Source organism: Gracilinanus agilis, chromosome 2, assembly GCF_016433145.1.
Source record: "Gracilinanus agilis isolate LMUSP501 chromosome 2, AgileGrace, whole genome shotgun sequence".
Lineage (NCBI taxonomy): Eukaryota > Metazoa > Chordata > Mammalia > Didelphimorphia > Didelphidae > Gracilinanus > Gracilinanus agilis.
Genome location: NC_058131.1, coordinates 543,286,920 through 543,312,491, shown reverse-complemented (window position 1 = coordinate 543,312,491; position 25,572 = coordinate 543,286,920). Strand labels below are relative to the sequence as shown.

The window sequence follows — 25,572 nt, the reverse complement described above, 5'->3', positions numbered from 1 at the left end:
TTGACCCCCATTGTCTAGCCTTTACCACTCTTCTGCTTTGGAACCAATACACAATATTGATTCTAAGACTGAAGGTAACAGATTAAAAAGCAAAACAAAACACAGAAATTATTAATAATACAATATGTGCTTAATATGATTTAATTTGCTTTATATGGTTCCATAATTTATTTTATTTGTAATTAAATATTTTGCTAGAAACAATACTGAATATCGATACAAATAACTAAATTGGCTTAGTAACAATTTACATTTAAGTTCACTGATTTCAGTGACTCAAGTATAACTGTTAGTTATTCCTTTTAAGTATCCATTTTTCCTACCTCATATGACTGTTAACTATTTTCTAGTTGTTTTTTATTTTTTTACTTTGCATTATTTCATAAAAATCTTTACAGATTTCTTTGCATTTTCCATTGGTTTCATGGTTTATATATGTAAATCTTACTTTGTATCATTTTAGAAGGCATATCATCTATATTTTGTATGCATTGCTTCAAAATTTTCAGTGTATCCAATCATTTAAATATATGGATTTCTGCAGGTTGTGCTCATAGTTTTAGACCAAGACAACTTCCTTAGGTTAGGAGAAGCAAATTAGGGTCTGAACAAATCTATATGACAAATGAACAATTCTGAGATGGAAAGCCCATGTGGCCACCCAACTAAGATGACACAGGATTAATTCTTTTGCATGTTTCCCCTGTTTCAGCATCTTTTAAGGCCACATACAATCTTAACTATGAAAAGAAACAGAAGCAAATAGATGGAATATAGGGACTGAGCATGATGGAGTGACTCTTCATTCTTTGTTGTCTCTTAAACCAGTCTGTTGTCAAGTCCTGTCAATTTTAACTTCCTGACATCATTCTAATATATCCCCTTCTCTCCTCTTATCTCGACCACTCTGCTTCCAGTCCATATCACCTGGTACCTGGATTTTTGCAGTAGGCTTCTAGTTGGTCAGCTCCGGTCTGTCTTCCACTCAGTTGTCTAATTAATCTTCAATTAATCACAGTTGTCAAATTAACCCTAAAGTGAAGATCTGACCATGGGACCACCCTCTTCAACCATTTAATAAATTCTGATGGGTCCCTAAGACCCCCAGAAACAAAAATGAAACTCTGTTTGGATAGCAGATCACAACCTGTCCCCTTCCACCTTTCTAGCCTTCCTACAACTCTCCTTCCCATACAGTGTGATCCAGGAACATTGGCTTCCCTGAAGTACCTTGTACAAAATATCAAAATATCCCATCTCCAGACTCCAGGCATTTTCCTCATACAAATGAGGATAATAATAGTGCCTCCCTCCAGAGTTGCTGTGATGACAAAATGAGATAATATTTGTAAAGTGCTCTACAAGCCTTTAAGTACTATATACCCAGCAGCTATTATTATTCCTGCCTAACTCTCTGTTTAGAATACTTTCCTTCCTCACCTCTGCCTCTTGGTTTCCCAGGTTTTCTTCAAGACCCAGATAAAATCCTACCTTATTCAGAAAGCCTTTCCCATTTCTCCTTAATGCTACTGCCATCCCTCCATTGATTATCTCCCATGTAACTATATGAAATTAGATTTGTCCAACCAAAATGGATAGGATCACCAAACTCTTATTTCCTTGAGAAATTTAGTTAGCATTCCTTTCGTTGGTAACTGATTCCCCATTAAAAGGTATAGCCAATTTTGAGATCTTAATAAAGGCCTCGCCAATTCATTCCCAAAGCACCATTAAACTGCCTTTACTTGTTGGACTCCAGGAATCCAGAATTTTCATTAATATGCCCAGGCCGAGCTAACTGAGGTTTATTTTTATTTCAATAAGCTCTTTACTCCCTGCCCCCAAGTAGTGAGAATTAAAATTATAAACACAGTGTGGGGGCAGCATTTAAAATATTTCTGAGAACAAACTGTTTTCAAGTACCCTCAGGGACTTAGACACATCATTTACACACAAACAACCTAAATGCTAATGACTAATGACTCATCTCTTCCCTAACCAGACTCTCTAAGGTCCTTTGCTGGGCAAGATTTCATTGACCTAGTTTCTAGAATCTTAGAAGGTTAGTGCTGGAAGTGGGCTTAGAGATACATTTTGTCCAACTCCTTCATTTTCCCCAGATGGGATGTCCTGTCCGGAAGAGATTATTTCCTGATATCTTTTGCATCCCCAGTGTCTTTCATGTAGCAGATGCTTAATAAAATGTCAGTTGGATTGAACTGTTTTGATAAATTGAGAAAACTGATCTCCAGAGCTCCTAAATGACCTTCCCGTGGTCTCACAGGCAGTTTTCATTTTCTTTGGACTTCCTAGTTATCACATTCCACCTTTATTATAGTCTTATACAATTTTTTTAAAGAACTCTATCCCTCATCCTAATATATAGTAATAGTAACAGCCAACATTGATATGGTACTTTATGGTTCTCAAAGCACTTTACAAAAATTATCTCAGCTGATCTTCACAACACTGGGAGGTAGGTGTTATTATTATCCCTATTTTTACAGCAAAGGAAACTGAGACAGAGGTTAAATAACTCGCCTATGAACACACAATTTATAAATGTCTGATCCTTGAACTGAGGTTTTCCTGATTCTAGGTAGATCCAACACTTTTGTTCACTGCACTATATAGGCACCTATAAGCTACCTGAGAGCAAAGATTCTTCAAGAGGCAAGTGGTATAGTGGAGAGAGGGGTAGACTTGGAGTCGAGAAGATCTGGCTTCAAACCCCAGCTCCAGTACTAGCTGCCTGACCATGGGCGAGTTATTTATTTAACCTCTCTGCTCCTTGATCTTCTCATCTATAAAATGAAGGGGTCACACTTGGACAAATGACTTAACCTATCTAAACCTGTGTCCTCCCTTATAGACCTAGATAATAACAAGTGCTACACAGCTCACAAGGTCTACTTTTCTTCCAGCTCCAAACCTTTGATCCAGTGTCTGTACTATTTCTACTACTACTGCTAATAATAATAGCTAACATTTATATAGTGCTTACTATATACCAGGCATTGTGCTAAAAGCTTTATAATTATTATTTCAGTTGATCTTCACAACAACCTCAGAAAGTAGGTATGATTATCATACCCATTTTGTAGATGAGGAAACTGAGGCTGGGCCATTAAATGCAGTTCAGGTAGGTGCCTCAGGAGTTTGAGAGCCAGACCTGAAGTCCAAGGTTCAAATCTGGCTTCAGACACTTCCTAGCTGTATGAACCTAGGCAAGTCACTTAATCCCCATTGCCTATCCCACTCTTCTACCTTGGAATCAATACACAGTATTGATTCTGAGAGAGAAGATAAAGGTTTAAGAATAAGAGAGACAGACAGACAGACAGACAGAAACATTTAATTGACTTTCCCAGAGTTACCCAGCTCATAAGTGTCTGAATTTGAATGCTGCTCTTCCTTATTCCTGGCCTAGAACTCCTAATCAAGAGACAAGAGTTGGCCAGAGTTGAGTGCCAGACCTGGAGTCAGGAAGAACTCAGTTTAAATCAGGTGCTTACCAGCTGTGTGATCCTGGGCAAGTCACTTAACCTCATTTGCCTCAGTTTCTTATCTGTAAAATGAACTGAGAAAAGAAATAGATACTCTAATATCTTTGCCAAGAAAACCCCAGACGGGGTCATGAAGACAAGTAAAATGTCTTAACAACAAACACAAAATATAATTAAAAGATCTTTGTGTGAATTTCTACTCAGACAGCTTATTTCCTAGTTGGGCAAATCACTTAACCTATCTAAACCTGTGTCCTCACTTATAAAAGGTAGATAATGACAAGCAATATGTAGCTCACAAGCTGGTGTGAGAAAAGTTCTCTGTAAACCATCTGGCAGCTATCTAGACATATATATTTCAGCTTTTATTATTATTTCATCTTAGCACCCCTAAGGTCCAGCCTAGTACCTTGCACAGAGCAGGCACTGAGTAACTTTTAAAGGGAATTGAGTTAGGTCTCTCTAAACTATGTCTAACCCACACTAGTTACTGTGTGTACATAAAAGTAACCAAATTATATTTCTTCGAAAATATTCTCTAATTTAGACTTTTTTATTAATGTGGAGAGTGGAAGGATAGAAAAGGCACCAACTGGTCTTAAGAGTCAGACGAACAATCTAGGTTTGAATCTGGAATCTTCACCTCTGTGAGATTAAAATTAATATACAATATCTCCAAGTATTATATTTAATAAGATTTATTAATAATAACCAAAGTAAAAAGCTAGAGTAAAAAAGGAGCTAACTCAGCTATGCACACAGGAGAAAAAGAAAGAAGAGAGAAGGCGGGGTTACCCACAACTATATACAAACAATGTAAGCACACAGATTGGGTATGAAGGTAAAAGGATGCTGGGTAATGAAAAAAGAATTCTGGGAGATGGAGTCCAGAGGTTCAACATTTCTGATTAATACACCTCTGTGTGTTCTTGTGACCAAGTCACTTCTCTTTCTCTGCCTCAGTTTCCCTAATTTGTAGGGACTAGTGCAAACAAGTTTATTTTCCTTTTTTCTGAAGAAACAGTTCCAGTTCAAAAACTATTTTCATAACATAAAGTTTAAAAATGTATCTACTCTCAAAGCAGATTTGAATTGAGGGGGAAAACATACATATATTTGGGGCACCATAAGAATAGTTTGGTCCCCTCATGGTATTCTTTAAAAAGCATCTGTGAATTATTTATTTAATAAGCTGACATTTTATACCATAATATAGTTTAAGAATACTAAAATTCATTTGTGATTAAGATAAGGAAAATCTGTATGTGTTCTAATGTCCACTTTGATCATATAATGTGAATATGAAATCCCCTACCCCCCCCTTTATGATTACATCAGTGTCAACAGTTTTTCCTAATTTAGTTATTCTGTGATCATAGATCTTAAACTTTTCTAAAAATAATCAAAATATAATTCTATCCATATCTTAATCATGTAAGCATTTCGTGAAAGCAAATTCTTAAAAGAATTATTTAGAAAAATCACACAGGGGGCATAGAGTTTTCTGTCACTTCTCCTCTCTTGTCCCTATTTTGTAAAGTGTGGTTCAAGCACAGCCATGTTATCTGATTTTACTTGATGCCTGAGCAACTATAAAGATATCTGATTCTTTGGGGAACTCTATATCTAATTCTTGGAGAACTATGAATATATCTATCCTTGGGGAACTATACATGAAAAAGTATTGTATCTTTAGTATAAGATTTTGGGCATATAAGGAGGCCACTCACAAGGCTCAGGGTCTTCAGTTGCCAACCAGAGTCTGGCTTTATTGTGAGATGAGCCCTCTCTCAATAAACCTATTTCTTTTTGGCTCGGAAACTTTGTTTTATTTTTTGGCGTCTCTGCTAATAACTTTTCTCCACAGTATACAACTGTTGCACTGACTAAGGCACAGGCATTATTAGGTGCTTAGTGACTTTCTTTATTCTATGTCAAGAAAAATATGGGGGCGGGGCATGGAATGGTGATCTATAAGTTCCCCTTTCTCCACTAAATTTACTTGAATCAACAAATGCTATTTACACTATGCTAAATTTAGTTGGCCTTCCCAGCTTCAGACAGCAGACAATGAAAGTCTGTGTATTGATTCCCATGTGAAGCTGAATAATGGAAATCTTTATACTTTATATTTAAACTAAACTCTCTATCAGGCAGGAAATTGTGGGAAGCCTAGAAGCTGAGTTGGAGTGGGGTCACCAAAGAGGTAGCAAATTCAGCCAGTCTAAGATCATTTGAGGTAAGATGGCTGTAGAACATGGAGATTTAGTAAGAACTCAAAGAAGCCGCATAAACATCTCAGCTCTAACCCTCCATTGCTCATGTCTTCCTTTGCTCTTCTATTACATTGTACCCTCTGGAATTCCTACTCTATTAATGAACTCTCCTTTAATAATAATAATAATAATAATAATAATAATAATAATAATCTCAAATAAACTTTATGTATATAAATATATCAATATATATTAATGAATAATATAAATATATATAAATAATTTATATATAAATAAACTCATCTTTAATTAGTTCATTTGATAGTCTTTCCATCTTCTTTAACTTATGAATCCTGGTTTTCTCCAAAAGGTATAAAATTCTCACCACATCTTTTCTATAAATATATAAAATGATAAAGGCTGGTATAAATATATAAATTATTAGTATTTTAATTAAAGCCATGTTTATAGATAAAGTTATCAGACCACACACTTGTAAGCATTCAAAACTGCCGCCTCCATTACTGTCTCCTGTTTCCTGGCCAAGAGCCTACTGGCAAAGAGAGACCACTCCCTCCTAACCCAGGAGATTTAAGCTCTTCCCTGGGTCAAGACGTAGGCCTTCCCAAGGCCCAAAACCCGGAAACGGAAACCAGTTGGACCATGTTGGATCACGTGAAATGTAGTTTTGATACATTTCCCATGTCCATAGAAATATATACACTTTTAGATGGCATTTTCCAAATTTCACTTTTACAATTCCCCGTGAGGTCCGGCAAAAAAAAAAAAGTTAGTCCTTTTTTCTTCTCTGGACCTGTAAAAATAAACAACTTCTAAAATTTAGGAATTTGGGGGATAAAAGAAATAGATGAACAAATGGTTAAAATTAGCCGCATTGACAAAAAACCAATTTGGGGCTGTCCCCCACTGGCATAACAGTGTACAATTAAAACAATACATACAACTCAATTTCAACTCCCCATAGTTCAATCAACTGCACCCCAAAGTTCAAAGTTTGGTCTTCATGGTACAGTGAAGGCTTTTCAGACATCTTCATGTGTCCTCACCAAACAAGTTCGTCGTCTGGATTCTGGGGAGATGGCAAGATCCTTATTCTGAAATTATTCTCAAAAGAATTTAAACTTTACATTATAGATTACAAAACATACATTTTCTTCTAAGATTTATACAATTTAATTCCCCGTGAAATTACTCCTAAAAGAGTTAAATATACATATATTTTTACATTATCGAATTTTAAAAAACTTAACAGATATCCCCGTGAGGTAAATCTTAAACACACCTTTTTTCTAAAAAAGAGTACCTCAGGTCAGCTAAGGATGGCAAAATACAAAGAATAAAATTCAAGAAAAAAGAAGAAAAAATTAACTTGTGAATGAAATGTAAAATGTGCAAAAAATCTGGGGAAAATAAACTTAGACCTTTGAATGAAGGTCTAATTAAAGTGAATTCAGCAGTGTGCAATTACCCATTCAGGGCCAGGACTTAAGGAAAATGTCTCTCTCTGATCTGACTTATCATCAGCTTTTTAGGGAAGTGAGCCAAATAAATAACCAATCTTAGGTGCTTTCTAGGAATCTAAGTCGAGGGGACCCACGTCCTCTAAAGTTTTAGAAAAGACTGGGACTCCAGGACTCAAACCCCAATTTCCAAGCCCTAAAGTATTGGCATAGAACTGCTGCAATTATGCAGATCTTAGTCAGTCAAGTCTCTGACCATGTGCTTTCTTTAGCACTATTAACGGCTTTCATATTCCCTTCTGGAATCAGAGAGGCATTTAAATCACAGTCCTATAGGCTCAGGTATTTGCTGTAGAATCAGAAAAAGGATAAATAATGATTATATATGTACTTCCAGTACAAGATGAGAAAAAGGGAAAATCAATTGCTCTAATTTAAAAAAAAAAAAAATATATATATATATATATATATATATAGCTTAGAACTAGAAGGGTTATGTTACCCAAAAATGAAAGTGGGTTTTACAAAATAGCAGATTCACAATGCACATTCAAATAGAGTACCATTATTTCCAATAGCACATTTTAAAACAAACAGTGATGTTTAAAATTATATACTTGTTACAACCTGTAACCCTTGGCAAATGCTGTTATTGCTTCCATAGCAAGAATATACAGGAGCTCCTTGACTCTCTGTATTTAAAAAAATCCTGGATAGGAATGCTTCTACCCATTTAAGGCAATAATATCTCTTATAATAAAATATATAAAAGCTTTATCCTTTAAGACAACAATTCTTAAGGATTTAAAGTAAAAGTTAAAAAAGATCACTTGTAAAATTACAAGGTAATATTCAAAGCATGGAAAACTTTCAAGGTTCTTTGCAATTACCAAGACAGAATAAATTTTTAAAGACATGTGCTCTATAAGATGTTCATAGGTGGTACATATAACCGCATTGGTTTTGATACAGTAAGCTTTAAGTAAATTAGGAAATATAATAACATCATAAGCAGTAACTTCATTAGCGTAAAATGATTCAGTGCAACAGGAAAATCAACGAATAAGCAAGATTAATTTACAAAAGTAATTAACAAAATACAGTAAGATACAGTCTCTTTAAAAGTCATTCAGTTCTGAAAGGTTTTTTTTTTTTTAATAATCAGTCTTTGCTCAAAGTTCTGAGCAGGTATGGGGTGAAATTTCTTCCCCTGAGTTCAGTTTTTAATCACAAGCAAGTCTGAATAGGCCATTCGGCCGATTAAGGGTAAACACTAGTTGCTAGGTCCACGTGGGCTCAGGGTTAGTGGAGAAAAGCTCAGGAAAACTACCCACGTGTAGAGTCTGTGTGGGTTGGGGTTGCCTAAATTAGGTCTTTAGAGAAACAAGTGGAAGGCTAGAATGCAGGCCATTACCAAGCCAAGAGAGGGGGTAGCGGGGACAATACCAAATCCTAAGAGGCAAAAGCGGCAGGTCATCACTGTTGGGGCTCGGGGTTCTGGAACTAACAAGATCAGCAGTCAGGATCGGAGATCACAGGGACAGGAACGCTGGTGTAGGCTTTCGGCATGGCAGGAATGGAGATCAAGTCAGGAGCCAGGAGATCGGCTGCGAGATGAAACTGGCTGGGCACCGGCAGTCCATCAGTGCCAGCAAGGGCCACCAGGCCCGGGGCATTGAGCAAAATAATTAGCAGCCCAGCAGCAATTAAAACCATTGTCTCTCTTCCCCATAAAACAGCCTCTAGGCTGGGGAAAATGGGGAGAGGACTGGGCAAGGAAAAAAATCGCTTCTGAGACTCTGGGTCCCAGAGCGGCATGGCTTCTTCTTAGGCTATCTAGAAAATTGAGAATTCTGTTTCCAAACTTCTGGTCGCCATAATTATAAATATTAAAATTGATAAAGGCTGGTATAAATATATAAATTATTAGTATTTTAATTAAAGCCATGTTTATAGATAAAGTTATCAGACCACACACTTGTAAGCATTCAAAACTGCCGCCTCCATTACTGTCTCCTGTTTCCTGGCCAAGAGCCTACTGGCAAAGAGAGACCACTCCCTCCTAACCCAGTTGGACCATGTTGGATCACGGGAAATGTAGTTTTGATACACTTCCCATGCCATAGAAATATATACACTTTTAGATGGCATTTTCCAAATTTCACTTTTACATTTCTAATACTGAATGTTCTTCCTACCATGCCTCCTTCCTTCCTCCTTCCCCTCTGACACACTGGGCCAAGAGATACTCTCCAGACTATCCCTTTGCCATGGTCACTCAGGAACCTTTCCTTTGTGAGTCACTCCATTCAGATATATTGCTCAGAATAATTGTCACCTACCAGTCTCTGGTTCATTCTCTTTTGTTCTCAAGAAATTTGGTACCTGGATCCCCAACCCCTACACTCATACTCAAAGTCTTAAATGTACTTGTTGTTTGGTCCTTTTTTCAGACCTGTCCAATTCTCTTTGACCCCATTTGAAGTTTTCTTGGCAAAAATACTGGAGTGGTTTGCCATTTCCTTCTCCAACTCATTTATAGATGAGGACACTGGGGCAAACAGGCTTAAGTGACTTGTAACATAGCTGGGAAGTGTCTGAGGCCAGATTGAACTTGGGAAGATGAGTCTTCCTGTCTCCAAGCCTAGTGCTCTATCCACTGAACCACTTACCTGTTGATGGGCCATTAAATGCGGTTCAGGTAGGTGCCTCAGGAGTTTGAGGGCCTCCCAACTCAGCCTCCTCAACTTCTATGGCTTATTCTACCTCATTCTCCCATGGAAATGGTGACATTTTATCAGAATGTATTATGCTACCTCCATAACCTTCAACTCTGAAATTCCTCTGTGTTTCTGCCTCCGTTTCTCTCTGTTTCTTTGTCTGACTCTTTGTCTCTCTGTATGTTTGTGTGTTTTTTATAACTAGAATTATCAAAGAAAAGAACATTAGTCTTGCTTTACTCTGTCCTTTGAGAGGCAATGAAGTGTCAAATTAACAAAACACTGGGGGTAGGGGCAAGCTGAACCTCAATAAATTATTTCAGACAGAACAATAGACTTTAAGGTACTTAAGGATCCTAGTCCAGGTGGGACTCTAGACCTCAAATGTTAAGTATTCTTTTGTCCTTCGAATGTTAATTAAATACCCTTTTGCCCTAGTAGTTTCTCCCAGGATATTAAAGTCCTCTCCCAGGTAGCCCAGCCCTTGGCTGGACCCTTCCCTTTTGTATCAAATGTAAAGCATTAGCCTCCACCTGATAATCCTGTCTTGGACTTCTCATTTCCTTGTAGCCATGGAATCAATCATACTTCCTTGTCCTTGGTTCCCCAAAAGGTATATAAGTTCCCCAAGTTCTAGTGTTCTTTGGAGAAATCATCTAGAGAGGTGCATTCTCCCAGGGATAAGTCCCCAGAGCCCCAGGGTGTTGAGTCTGAGTAGTTTTGGGCACCTGGCTCTGTGTAATGGCCAATTATTATGGAATTCTCTCTTTCCTGATTAAAGACTTGGTTTTTCTGACTACTTTAATATGTTCTGCATTATTTCCAAGATTACACCACTAAGCAAGGATACTTTGTACCCCAGTTGCCTGCTAGAAATATCTTGATATCCTTTAGACATCTTCTAGTTAACATCAGTCAATTAATCAATCAGCATTTATTAAGTGCCTACTATTTGCTAGATTCTGTGCTAACTTGGGATACAATACAAAAGAGACAAACACACACACACACACACACACACACACAAACCTGCCTTCAAGGAGCCTACAATCTAGTGTGAGAGCCAAACAAACAGCAAATATATACAAAACAAGCTAGATACAGAATTAATAAGAAATAATTAACAGAGGAAAGGTATTAGAATTAAGAGAGGTTGGAAAGGCTTTCTATAAAGTATGGAATTTTAACTGGGGATTAAAGAAAGCAAAATCTGAGGTGTACAGAATGTTCAGGAAAGATTTATACCTCTGGTAGGAGGGCTCACTAAACTGTTTTCAGGGCTACTTTCCTCCTTTGGTGTCTACTTGCCACCAGTTCTCTCTGTGGCTCAAAGGAGGTATTGCATGCACAGTGACCACACCTTAGTAAATCACCTTGGCAAATGGGCTAAACCATTGGTTGAGCGTAACTGATGGACCACAAACCCTTTGGTGAGTTAGGGGAGTGTCTACCCCAAGTATCTGAAGATTTCCCCTGTAGAAGAGGCTGATGAAAACATTTTGTTCCATTAGTCATGAGGGCAGCCGAAGTAGGCACCATGGAACACTTAGAGTTTGGTTAGACATCAAAGCTGCCAAAGTTAACCACTGTATTCCAAGCCATTACCGGTTATCCTAACTTTTTTCTTGTTGCTGGACTCTGATGACTCTGAAAGAAAGAATGAGGTTGACAACTTTGTGCAACTCTGCTTCACTCAAATCCAATTCAAGAGCAAATCAAGAAATCACCCAGAATGTCATTGATCTTCAAAAACAAAGGATGAATAATCACAATGGAACCATGTCTAAAACAGAACTCTTATTTCCCCCTAGTCCTACCTCTCTTCCAAACTTTCCTATTGTTGTTTTGTTAACCATTCTTTCAGTCACCTGGATTCCTTGGAATCACCCTCAAATATTTGTTCTCTCTTATTCTCCAAAAATCCAACTAGTTGCCAAATCTTACCTAGTCTCAATCTACAACATCTCTTGAATCTATTCCTTCTCTCTACACTCTCCCATTTCTCACTTAGACTATTGCAATATCCCATTTGTTCCCACCTCCTACCAGTTTCTCCTCTCCAATCCAGCATACATGCAGCTACCAAATCAATATTCATAAGATTCAGGTCTGCCACTGTCATTCTCCTGCTCAAAAATCTTCATAGCTCCCTAGTGCCTCCAAATATCATAGCATTTAAAGTCCTACTTCTGGTTTAGTTATAGTAGAATTTGACTTCCAGCTAGAAAATGATCATCAGCTAAGGCAAACTACTTCCCTCCAAGAATTAGCCTCATCCAGCATATCAACCAGTTAAAGAAATACTTGCTTACCCTAGAATTTGCCTATAATCGAATGTTGCCATTTGTTTTTTCTATTGTGTTACCTAACTAGAAGATTAGATTAAGAGGAGGATCATACTTCAAGAGCATACAGTTCAAAAGCCTCATCTTGCAGATGAAGAAACTGAAGCTCAAGGAAGTTCGTTGACTTGCTAAAGATCATACGGATCAGAAAAAGAATCTAAACTCAAGTTTCCTTAGCTAAGTGGACACAGCACTAAACCTGGAATCAGAAAGACTGGAGTTCAAATCCAGCCTCAGACATTCACTAGCTGTGTGACTCTGGGCAAATCACTTACCTTCTGTTTGTCTCAGTTTCCTCATCTATAAAATGAGCTGGAGAAGGAAATGACAAACCACTCCAGTATCTTTACCAAGAAAACCTTGTGAACACTATGGTCCATGGGGTCAAGAAGGCCCCATGGGGACATGAGTAAATCAGAAGAGCAAATGTCTGATTCTGGGACCAGTGCTTTTTCCACTGCACCATCCTGTCTTCTATATTTTTATATCTCACACAACACTTAGCCCAGTGACTTTATATCATAGATGCTAGTAAAGGTTTCTGACTGATTCATGTTAACCAAAGGAGCATTTCAATGGACAAAAGGTTAGCTTCTGATAATTTGTTTGGTTTGGTTTGGTTTTTACAGGAAAAACAGAGACCTATTTAGAAGCCATCAGAAAGAATATCGAATGGCTGAAGAAACATGACAAACAAGGAAATAAAGAAGGTATGGAATTATTCTTTTTTTTTAACCTGCTATGCCACTGAAGTTGAAAGGAACTTGTGATATGGAACCTCCCTTCACTGATACAGATCACCAACTCATCTCTTACTTCTAGGCTCAGAGAATCACACTCTGTCTTGTTATATCCTTTCCATGAATGCCCAGAAGGTACATGATTTAGCTCCTAAAACATGCAAGCAACACACTTTCCTGGTTATGATGAGAAGCAAAACCCCCCTTTTGCCTTACTGCCATCAGGAAATAAACTGCCCACAGTCTGATGTTTGTCTATACACCTTAAGATAGTGTCCAGCAAAAATGGATTATCTGAGTAATCAATACATATGTGTAAGAAAGGTCTTGTAGAAAAGGATCAAAATGTCTGAGACCAAAATAGGCAAAGGGCAAAACTTGGCTTCAGGACTCGAATTCAGACCTTGCTTTTTTTTTTTTTAAACTGGCTGTGTAACCCTGGACCAGTGGTTCCCAAACTTTTTTGGCCTACCACCCCCTTTCCAGAAAACATATTACTTAGTGCCCCTGGAAATTAATTTTTTTTATTTTAATAGCAATTAATAGGAAAGATAAATGCACCTGTGGCCATCACCGCCTCCTTGGATCACTGCAGCACCCACCAGGGGGCGGTGGCACCCACTTTGGGAATCACTGCCCTGGACACACAGCTTACTCTCTCAGAGATTTGGCTTATTCATCTGCAGAATAGGGTTCATGGTTTAAAAAAATGTTTTTGGAATCCAGGTCTTATCTTATAAACAGCCTAGATCTTGAGAGAGCAAAATCCAATGAGTTCAGAAAAAAAAATCTCACTATTGGGAAATACCATGGACCCTAGCTCACAGGACTGCTGTTTGCAGATCTCAAAGTACTATCAACAGAAGTTATTTGTGCTACCATGCTGGAGTACCCCAAAGGAATAGGCTAGGCAGAAATCCTCAGAGTTCTGTGCCTTTCTGAGATCTAAGACTGAGGTTATACTTTGGAACAGAGAGGCTGCTTCTTGGTTCTGAAAGCAACATCTCCTCACCTCCATCCCTCTCTTTCCCTTCCTTCCCCCACCTTCCCCCCCTTCTCTCTCCCTCCTTTTCTCTCCCTTCTTCTCTTCCCATTCTCCTTCCCTTTCTCTCTCCCTCCTTTTCTTTCCCTCCTCCTCCCCCCTCTGTCTCTCCCTTCCTTTCTCTCCCTTCTCTCTCCCTCCTTTTTTTTCTTCCCCCTTCTCCCTCTCCTTCTCTTTCTTTCTCTCTCCCTTCCCCCCTCCCCAATTTTCTCTCTCTAGCCCTCCCCTCCCTCTCTCCCTCTCTCCTTTATCTCCTCTTTATAAATCTATAGAGAGATGTCATATGTATCCTCCTAAGCTCCTAACCTCTGGGAGCTTTTCATATGGTGGTTTAGTTGGATTTGGTCTAGCTAGTTAGAATTCAAGAGCTGAAAGAGAATGGCTATTGATGTCAGACAAAAAAATGTGAAGAGCTTACCTATATCTCAGCTCAGCTTTTTTTTATTCTGACAACACTTCAGTTCAAGAAACATTTATGGTATTGGATGATATATATAAAGATGAAAAATTATATAATCCATGACCTCAGGATGTTTACATTTTCCTGTAGCACTTAAATTTCACATCTCATTAGATCCTGACAATTCTGTGAGGTGGATACTATTGTTATCCCCATTTTACCGAAGAAGAAAACTGGAGCTCTGAGATTAAATGATGTCATGTCCACAAAGTCTGTTAAAGTACCAGAAGTAGAATGTGAAACTTAGTCTTTATTATAGAGTCCAAATCCATCACTCCTTTCACTACATCCTCTTCCTTTATATTGATAATTTACATTTATATATATTCTATAATTTTGTTATTGAGTCATTTTAGTCGTGTCTGACTCTTCATGACCTCATTTGGAGTTTTCTTGGCAAAGATACTAGGGTGGTTTTCTATTTCCATCTCTAGCCCATTCTATAGATGAAGAACTGAGGCAAACAGGGTGAAATGACCTGTTTTCACATATAATATTTTTATTTAATCTTTATTAAATAAGATATTAACCTGCAACAGAGAGTGGAAATTTTTTTTATTTTTTCACTTTACAGATTGAAAAATTTCCTTAAAACTAAACTACTCGCTCTAATTCACACACATCTAATTAGGCCTGAATTCAAGCCTAAATTATTCTGACTCCAACCATAATATTCTCTCCAATTTATGTGCCTATTAATCATCAGGAACAAAAGAAAGCTTTTGTTTATAAGAGTATGTGTTGTATATAATTTTTAAAAAATCAGATCACTAGAGTCCTGTTTCCTAGGGTCATCTACCAGCACTCGGAAATAGCTCCATGGTTCTGGTATTCATTATAATGGATTTTGTTTTGCTCACTCTCCCCTAATTTTATTTTCCAGATTATGACCTTTCAAAGATGAGGGACTTCATCAACCAGCAGGCTGACATTTATGTGGAAAAAGGCATCCTTGATGAAGAAGAAGCTGAGACTATCAAACGTATTTATAGCAGTCTGTAGAAAAGACAAGGAATCCAGGAAGGATGCTGAAGTCTTCTGACCATGGCACACTTAGGAAAACATGCTATAGCTTCAAGCACTTCTAGTTCTTTGATCTGCGTTCTTTTCATTTAAGGATTAATAGAAAATGCTGAATTCACATTGTAATGAATATTTTATGAGTGATGAAAAGTAGCTCTCTTGATATAAAGACTGACAGTATACTAGTATCCCTTGATTCACTAAAAAGAAGCATTTGGGGGGAAATGTGCGTAAAGTAAAATTTTATATACCAAATCTATATTCTGAAATTAGAGATGTATTCCTATGGAAAAAAAATCCTCCTATGAGCTGAGTTAAAACTTTTTTCAAGAAAGGGATTAAAATAGGTTCCCATTCCAGGGCATGATGGATACTATAGTATCCCAAAGGCAATATGTCCACTGCAAATTGTAGTTCCCACCAGCAGTTCACTTTGGGATGTTAAAATAAATCCGTTCTTTTTTCTTTCAAAGCCTCTTTAACATGACACGGTATTGAGCCATCTGCTTCTCTAGGTGCTATTTTTAACAGGCCCTGCGTCAGACCACGGGCTAGGCTCTTTGGGCACCACACCAAAGGGATCTGGAAATTGTATATTTTTGATGGTTCGCCTACAATATTAAGAAATTCATCCCCTAATTTGTAAATTCCATAATATTGAGGTTTGGGTCACTGAATTTACTTGTAATAAGGGATACCTGTGTACCTCCCAAGAGGCCAAATTAGGTCATCAAGTATACATTAGATCAAGAAAAAGTCTTAAGCTAAATCAGTAGTTATCTGAATTGGATGTGTTCCCAGAGCTAAAAATATTTCCCAATAGGGAGCAGCAAGAGGTCCCCGCAATGAGGTAAAAATGAATCAAATGAAAATCATTTCCCTCTTTCTGAACCAAAGCTGACAGATCAGCTTCCCCAGAGGAAAGGAAAGTTAATGAGCTGAAAGTCCTTCCAAAGCCTCTTCCTCACTCCCTTTCCACAAACATGTTGCTTAAAATAATCACTCGGAAATGGCCTGAGAACTTCATGAAATGTTATTAGGTTGATGCGCCCATAGTAATCCATGCTTCGAGATTTTATTGTTCAATGTAAATTAAGTCAATGTAAATGTTTTATATCTGTTTTCATTTAAAAATAAAGATATACTGCTTTCTATATTAACTGTCATGGCTTTGCTGACATCTGTCCCCACACTCTACTATGAAATGGATGCTCTAGCATCTCCCAGTGGAATTCTGCCATTCTCACAAAGCAAACCAACTGGGGCAATACTGCTGAAGAAAGTAGATTGTAAGCTCTCTGAGGGCAGGAACTATTTCCATTTTTGTCTTTGTAATTCCAGCAATTAGCAGAGTGCCTGGCATACAACAGGTGCTTAATAAATGCTTGTTGAATTGAATTTAATGGAATGGCAGGTCATCAAGAGTGTTTTCAAGAATGGGATGCTTCTGATGCTCTGTGTCACCCTTATCCACAAAGGTACAAAAAGCAAAAAATTAAACTCATTAGCCCTTGGGAAGTTGCTCATTTGCCCTCCCTGATAATGTTGCCCTCCCTGATAATATTATCCTCCTTATGCCTACTCATAAATTGCTTCCGAAACTTCCCCTCAAACCACCCCCAAAAAATCCCAAACGTGTCTGCCTTTCACAGACAGCCAAATGATTTTTAATAACTTTAGAAAGATTTTCAAGTTGTTCATGCCCACTGGGTTTAAGCTCCTTAAGGTCAGAAATCATTTCCCCTCTTCTACCTCCTTCAGCACATAGCAGAATACATTGTACATAGTAGGTACACACTATGTGTTTGTTGAATGACTATATTTTACTTTTCCTCTCCCGACCCCATCATACCTTTCCTATATTATTAGGTCATTTTGATTCTTACATTTAACTGATATCATATTTATTTCAAATGCCTCAGAATTGCACTTATTCCTTTCCAACTAAAGCCTCAAATTCACACAAGCATCCAGAACTGCCTTTAATATTTAGATAAAGGATTTCATAATCACAAAAAGATGGATATTTGTGAATTATGTGTAGCCTTTCCTTTATCCCACTGCATGGATCTATTCATATCAGCCTTTCCCCAAAGCTCACAACTATATATCTGAAATCCAACTTTCAGTATACCTCAATACTCTCAAAAGGAGATTTGTCTTTTCAAAAATTTTCAATTTGGGGGGTAGCTCAGTGGATTGAGAGTTAGGCCTAGAGATGGGAGGTCCAACCTCAGACACTTCCCAGCTGTGTGACCCTGGGCAAGTCACTTGACCCCCACTGCCTACCCTTACCACTCTTCTGCATTGGCTCCAAGACAAAAGGTAAGGGTTTAAAAAATGTTTTTTTCAATTTGTCAAAGTTGTACCAACATTATTTTCATATATACTCCATTCCTCAGCAATGCTGAAAAAAAATCTTGACCCCATTCCCATTCCCATAGGTGTAAATACTGAAGGTCTTAGTTCTGCTTGTATTCATGTAGTTACAGTCAATTTTGTTCACAATGAAGGAGGATTGGCTCTTTACTCAAATCCTGTCCCTGCTACCTAGTGGGATAATAAGCAAGTCACTTAATTTCCTGGATCTGTTTCCTCATCTGTAAAATGACCAAGTTGGATTAGGCAGTGTCTGAGGTCCCTTCTAGCTCTAGATGTATGATCCTATGATCCTTTTTTAAGCTCTCAAAAATGTCCATGAAACTTTGGTTTATATTGACAATCTAAGAGGGTTTTTCTGTGGTCTTGCAGTAGGGAGGGGAAGTTGGAATGACTAATAAAGTGAGATGTACTTTGTGTGTAGCTAAGAAATATATTTGTTCTGTTGTTTCAATTGTATCATACTCTTCCCAATCCCGTTTGGGGTTTTCTTGGCAAAAATACAAGAGTGGTGGGCAATTTCCTTCTCCATTTTACTTTATAGATGAGGAACTGAGGCAAGCAGGGTTAAGTGACTTGTTCAGGGGGGGCACAGTTAGTAACTGTCGGAGGCTAGACTTGAAATCAGGAAGATGAGTCTTCTTGACTTCAGGCCTGGCACTCTATCTACTGCATCACTTAGTTGCCCTGAGAAATTTATAGAGTTCTGAAAAGTGAATCAAAAATTAAGGCACCCTGCCAGAACCATTGGGGAGAAGAGCATAAGACACATTAAGATTCCTCTGCAGTTTTGAAAACCATTTTACTAATAGAGCATTGTATTAAGGTCTTATTATTTGGGAGAGGAGGAAGGAATTCAAGGCCAATGAGTACAGGCAAGAATAATGGGGGCAGAGTGGTAACAGGGAGAATTTCAGCAAAAAAAATAAAATAAAACTATGGGATTAGTATTTTAAAACTAACAGTCCTTCAAACAACCTGTAGGCATTCCTTTCCATGCCCCAGATTACAATCCATTCATACTTTAGAAGAAATGGTTTCATAAGATGCTGGAACCAAAAAGACATCATTGTCTGGTGGCATGAGGATAGTTAGTTCACTGAGGCAATGTTCAAAACCTTTCCTTTTTGGTAGCTCCTGCCAGGGTTTGCATGGAGCTATCAGAGCCTTTAAGAGCCCAAGGTTACTTTTATACCCCATGAGGCACTCAAGTAGAAATGGTGACTATTATAACAAAATAATTGCAATGCATTTATGCAACAGTTTTTTTCTCTAAGGCCATTTTTGTTTCATTGTTTTCTTTCCTAATTGGGTCACTGTCTCTTGCCAGAGGAAGTCTTTCTGCTTCATGGTTCCTGCTCCTCATTTTACCCCTAATTTGGTAAGCCATTCCTCCTTGACAAGTTGTCTATACTGGCAGATGTTTGTGAAGCAACTAGATGAAAATGGTTTTTTAAAAAGATTTTACAATATTTTATTTTCCCCCAATTACATGTAAAAACAATCTTTAACATTTTTTTAAAGCTTTGAGCTCCAAATTTTCTCTCTCCTTCCCAGGTTCCCTCCTTCGCTCTCTCTTACTCCTCCCTTTTTCTGAGATGGCAGGCAATCTGATATAGATTCTACATGTGCAAGATGAAAATTTGTTATTAAATAAAGAAATGTGTTACTGTCCTATCTTATCAAATTTTCCAAAAATATTATGTTTCATACTTACAAAGGGCACTATTAGGCTAATGGTGAATAAATGGTAGGAATAAATGTCCATTCTATGAATATTTTAAAATGATCTCCCATTGTTTTTCTTATCATTTTAACTTATGCTAAGAATTTCTTGCTTTTGAGTTACTTATGTATTATATTGATTTTTTTTCTTATTTTTGTATTAAGCTGTTAGAACTAGAGTAGTAGCTGTTTCTTAGGGTTTCAAGTTAAAGTGAGGGAAGGAAAGATGATCCTTTCCTTCACCAGTACAACTCATTGTGCTATGCTACATAGCATTTTCACTTGGACCTTTACTTTTTCTGGACACAGCTAGAAAGAGAGTGTCCCAAGCTGGCAGTTTTTTTTAAAAGTCGCAGCCTATTTGATACATAGCCAATTAAAAGTGGCTCCTTCCTTCTATGTGGTAGGGGAACTGAAGATGCCTTTTCCCAGAAGCAGGGTGTCTCCATGTTAGGTGATATGGGCAAGTACAGATAAATCCTATTACATTTGTAACACATTTAGTGCAGTGTTCAGCACATAGTAAGCACTTAATAGATGTTTATATCCTTCCTTCCTTTGCTAAGTCTTACAGACATAGAAAGTGATGTACTTTGGAGCTTCTTCCACAATGTTAATGATAACTTTGCTTTCAAACCATTGCCCAAGTACTGGAAATTTTCAGTCACATACAGAAAAAATACACTGCATGTTGTTTCTTCTTCAGTTTTATAATTTTCAGTTATATCTGACTCTTCATCACCCCATTTAGAATTTTCCTGGCAGACACCGAAGTGGTAGGCAAACAGGGTTAAATGACTTGCCCAAGGTCCCACAACTAGTAGGTGTCTGAGGTCAGATTTGAATGCAAAAAGATGAGTCTCTCTGACCTTAGCATTTTTGATGTCTGATTAGGTTCTAAGTACTCCACATTAGAACAATTTGTTCTCATCTACCCATTCTGCTGGAGAGAAGTCTTCACATGCTTGGGGTAGACATTCCTCTAATTCACCGCCAGGTTTGAGGCCTGTTGGTTATACCCAACCTGGTTTAATCCATCTGCCCAGACTATTTTGATGGAGTGTGGCCTCTGCATGGGTTATAGCTTTTTGGAGCCACAGCCTACCATTGGGTGGCAGATAGACACCAAAGGTAAATGAGCAGTCCCAAAAAGGTCTTGGCAAGCTCTCATTCCAGAAGGAGGTGCTTGATCTCCCTGAATACCCGCACACATTCCAAAATTCAGTTTATAATAGGAAAATGGAAAATGTTTAAACATAGGTACCAGTCACACCTCGCCAAAGGGGTAAGAGGTATAGGAATAGTTCAGTTTGTGATCAACCACCATCAAACAGGGCAGTCTATATCTCTGCAACTGACTCCCCTCATTTTGCATTCCTTTCCTAAGCCTGCAGGAGAAAATGTACATCTTTGGCTGCTGTTTAAATGGCTACCTAAGCTTCCTTCCATTCAAAGTCCCAACCCTACTCTGAGAGCTTGTTTTTTTCTATGGCTTCTGCAGTTACATTAATCCTTATGACTGATAGGGGAATCCCTGTGCCTTCTGTGTGTGCATATTCTCCTCTTCCTTTTCATAGCCTCTCATTTAGTCCCATCATAGTATCAATACCTTGTGAAATTTCCTTGCCTCAGCAGATAAGTAGAAAAACTCCAAGTCCCAGAAATCTGTGGGAGTCTAAAACATTCTCCGCCACCTAGAAGTAAGGATTAGGGGCCATAAGTATTTGCCTAGCAGCTACAGTTAAGTGCAGTATAAGTCAATGCTCAGCAGGAGCCAAAAGATGACAGTAGCAGTTTTGAGAAGAACCAATACATGACAGCCCAGTAGAGAACACATCCCAGCACATAACAGCAATTTTTCGGCAGCTTTGGAGGCAGAAGGATATTCCTTCTGGGGGTGTAGCCCGAATAACATGAGTTGTCGTAGTCATTCATTCATTTAAGCACCTATTAGGTGCCAGGCACTGAAGATACAAAGCATGACCATCCCTGCCATCAAGGAGCTTATTTTCTATTTCAAGAAATAAGTACACTAACAATCAAATACAAGCTATAAGCCAAATAATCATGAGGGAAGAGGGCTCTGGCATTTGGGGAGTTCAGGATTGGCCTTGTACAGGAAGTGGCACTTCAGAGAAGCCTTGAAGGAAGCTAGAACTTCCATCATATGGAGGTAAATAGGTAGTGCATTTCAAGAACAAAAGCTGTAGAAAAGACATGGAGAAATGAGATGGATTGTTGTAGACAGGAAGCAGCGAATAGGGCAGTTTGTTGCAAGTAAAGGTTAGTAATGTGTAATTTAAGCCTGGAAAAGTAAGCTAGAGCCAGTTTGTGAATAGTATTAAATGCAAAATACAAAACAAATACAAAATACAAAACAATGAAGCTTTCATTTTATTCTAGAGGAAAAGAGTGACTGTTTAGCATGCTCTTAATTTGTTCTCCAGAATGATTACTAATGATCCTCTTGGGTTCAGCTAAGACTGCCAAGAATTGTAAAGAACTTATACTTGCAATGAATGTCCAGGCGTCTCCCTACTCTCCTACAATGGGCTTGATTCCTCAGCAAAAAAAATTATACTATTCTTTAAGCAAATATGATTTTGAGAACCACTGGGCTAGACAAATTCACAGCTCACTGCCCTAACAGAATATTAGAGTGCCTGGGGAAAAGGTAGAATTCTGAACAAAGCAGAACTAAAGATTTCAGGGAAATTATTTTAGTAGATAAAATGAGAGGCCGAGATTGAAGTATTTGGAACTAAAGTAAGAGGCTGCAGTACCTGTGTGACTTTAAGTACAAAGGCTACCTATATAAGCTTGTGGGTATCTTTTTTGAGATCTTACACCCTATAGGTGAGATGAGTTTAAATTTCTCTCTTTAAATATAGTATGAAGGATTAAAATTCATGTCTACTGTGACAAGGAGAAATTTTGGAAAGGGAGACAAGATTGCAAGCAGAGTGACATGGAATGTTGTGAAACAGGAGAGGCAGGAGAAAACCCTGTTAGATTCTTCAAGGGAGAGAGAATGCTGGGGATCTAACTGCCAGTTGGGGAGTTGGATAAAAACTCTGGAGTTAAAACCATCTCTAACTTGATCCAGTGAGAAATCTGGCTAGATTCTGAAGATTATTTGAGTTGTCTACTTTTCTGATGCTCTAAGAAGACCAAATCGGAGAAGGAGTTGATTGAACTGCTAATTTACTTTGGGGAGGCTGTAAGCTCTCTGGGGTACATTCGATCACTCCTGACACCTGACTTCATCTTTACTCAATATATATTCTAGAGACTTATTCCTGTGTGGGTTTAGCCTAGAATTAGATTAGACAGAAGAGGAATCTTTAGGCAGAGAGTGTAATTAGTGCAGCCTTGGCTTTGCCAAGGATCAAAGAGACTTGAATGCAAAGTCAGACTGGTGGGGTATAAGATAGACACATTAGTGATAGGAAAGCACCTCACACTCCTAATCCCATCTTCTGTTATATCTTTAATAAACCTTGTTAGCTAAAAGAAGCAGTCAGATCTGTTTTATACTGGGCAGGGACAGAGAGTGCAGCCACCTTTGCTCTCTGACCTTTAAGAGATCTCCCTGTCAGGCTGGGTCTAGCAAAATCCCAGCTACCCATCTATATCATCTATATAGGGTCTCTCTTTATCTTAATACTATTTGGGGTAGGGGAAAAGGGTAATTGTCAGTGTTTGTTTCAATCTTACAAGACGTTAGCACATTAATGTTACATTTATTATTTTGTAATTTTAAAAATAGAAAAACCATAATTGACTAGAAAATTAATCTACATTCTAAACAATTTTGTTTTTACATCTATTGTTTTTCCTTCATTTTTGATTGACTACGGCTATTACATCTTTCCTAAACTTCAGAAAACTCAATGTAACCAGTCTGTTGCCCCACCCCCTTTTCTACAATCAATTTAAGCTCCCCCTTTTCTTTAATTTAGTTTCCCAGGACTGTGGTTCTTGTGTCTTCCCAGATTAATTTGGCTACCCTCACTAATGATCCCCTTATTTATGACTACTTTTGTAGCTCCAGATTAATAGTCCCACACATGTCTCTCTTGTCAGCAGAAAACCTTGCCTCATACATCACTAAGGATTTAATTACCATTTCCTTTCCTGCCTTAATCTCTCTGCTGATCTCCAATCTTACTTCTCCAATTTATTATGGTACTGGATGTTTAGTAGACGTCTTAAAATTCAACATGTTCAAAATTAAACTCATCTTTTCCTCCTAACAATTCCCACCCCACCCCTCACCTTCCAAGATGGCAGCACACACAGTAGTTAAGTGATTGGGATTTCAAAAGAAAGAGATAGCAATGGAGGAGGAAACAATCTGGAAAATAGGAAGAATGGAAACAGGAAGGTCTCCCATCAAGAGAGTTCTTGATGAATGCCTGGTAGCAGGCGAGCAAAATAGAGATAGGTATTGGAATAGCCAGCCTATATCAAAAACCTACATGAACTGATGCAGAGTGAAATAAGCAGAACTGGGAGAATATCATACACAGTAACAGCACTATTGTGGAACGATCAACTGTGAAAGACTTAGCTACTCTCAGCAATACAATGATCCAGGATAATTCTGAAGGATTTATGACAAGGAATGCTATTCAACTCCAGAGAAAGAACTGTTGGAGTCAGAATTCACTTTAGTTTATTTGGGTTTTTATTTTGGGATTTTGGTTTTATATGATTATTACCTTATAAAAATGAACTTTGCATGATAATACATGTATAACCCAGGTCAAATTTCCTGCCAGTTCCAGGAAGAGGGAGGAATGAGATGGAGGGAGACAATGTGGATCATATAACTGCAGAAAACTTATTGGAAATTTGTTATTATATATAATTAATAAAATGAAATATCTTTATATGGAATAACCAGTTTCCAGCAAAAAAAATGAAGAAAATAGCTCAAAGAACTCTAGATGATGGATTAATAAAATTGATAGAAAAGCTGAAATGAAAGAAGACAGAAAGTGGTAGAAAAGAGAGCACCCAACAGAGACCAAGTGCCAGGGTAATATGCAGGAGAGAGGCTGTAGGGATGGAAGACTTCTGTATGTAAATCATGCCTTGGTCCATTCTGCTCAAAAAGATAAAGGCATCTTGAAGGACAAACTGAAAAAGGGAAGTTGACTATATATAAATCAAACTCATACAGTCACCTTCCACAATAGCAAATTTATTAGGAAATTTAGAAGATCCTATTTACCTGGTTTCTTTGGCAATTGCCCTTTCCCCCAATATTGGAGGAAAGTAAATAAGTAGTAGATGCTTCAGAACCTACAGATACAGGATCTCTGTAAATGCTTCTCTCTCCTTTCTGAGTCTACTTTGCTCATGTTCTCTAAGCCCAGAATATCCTTCTTCCCTTCTAAAATTCTTGATGTTGTTCAGTCATGTTCAGACATCTCTTCATGACCCCATTTGGGGTTTTCTTGGCAAAGATACTGGACTGGTTTCATGCTTCCTTTACCAGCTCATTTTATAGATAAGGAAACTGAGGTAAACAGAGTTACATGATCTGTCCAGGATCACACAGCTAGTCTGAACCTCCTCTTAGCTAAGCATTTTCTTATCTCCTTATGAAAATGCCCACCAGACCTCTATTGTCCCTTAAGTTCCCTATTTTTCTTCAGTCTATATTTTACAGGGCCAAGGTCTATCAGCTACACCAAACAAACTGTTCCTGCTCTGGACCAACAATAGCTAGACTATTGGTGTTGCTGCTTGACCACAAACCACAGGACAGCACAGAACTGAACTCAACATCACTGGGTAATGGAGAACACCTGCAGGAACAATAGACCAGCTGACATAGCCCTGTTATGAATAGACTTTCCATCAACTAGAAAACTAACTGTTCCCCTTGTCAGTGGGCAAACTTTGCTATTTTTACTTTGATTAT

General features: G+C 38.0%; 1 protein-coding gene across 1 annotated transcript in view; it reads left to right on the top strand.

Moving 5' to 3' along the window:
* The window catches only part of SCG3 (secretogranin III), a 56,679-nt gene extending 41,167 nt beyond the window's left edge, over nucleotides 1–15,512 (top strand). Inside the window, exons 12-13 of the mRNA XM_044660047.1 lie at nucleotides 12,898–12,978; nucleotides 15,394–15,512. Of these exons, the coding sequence (XP_044515982.1) occupies nucleotides 12,898–12,978; nucleotides 15,394–15,512 (200 nt within the window). The remainder of the gene's footprint in view (nucleotides 1–12,897; nucleotides 12,979–15,393) is intronic.
* The last annotated feature ends 10,060 nt before the right edge of the window (nucleotides 15,513–25,572 follow it).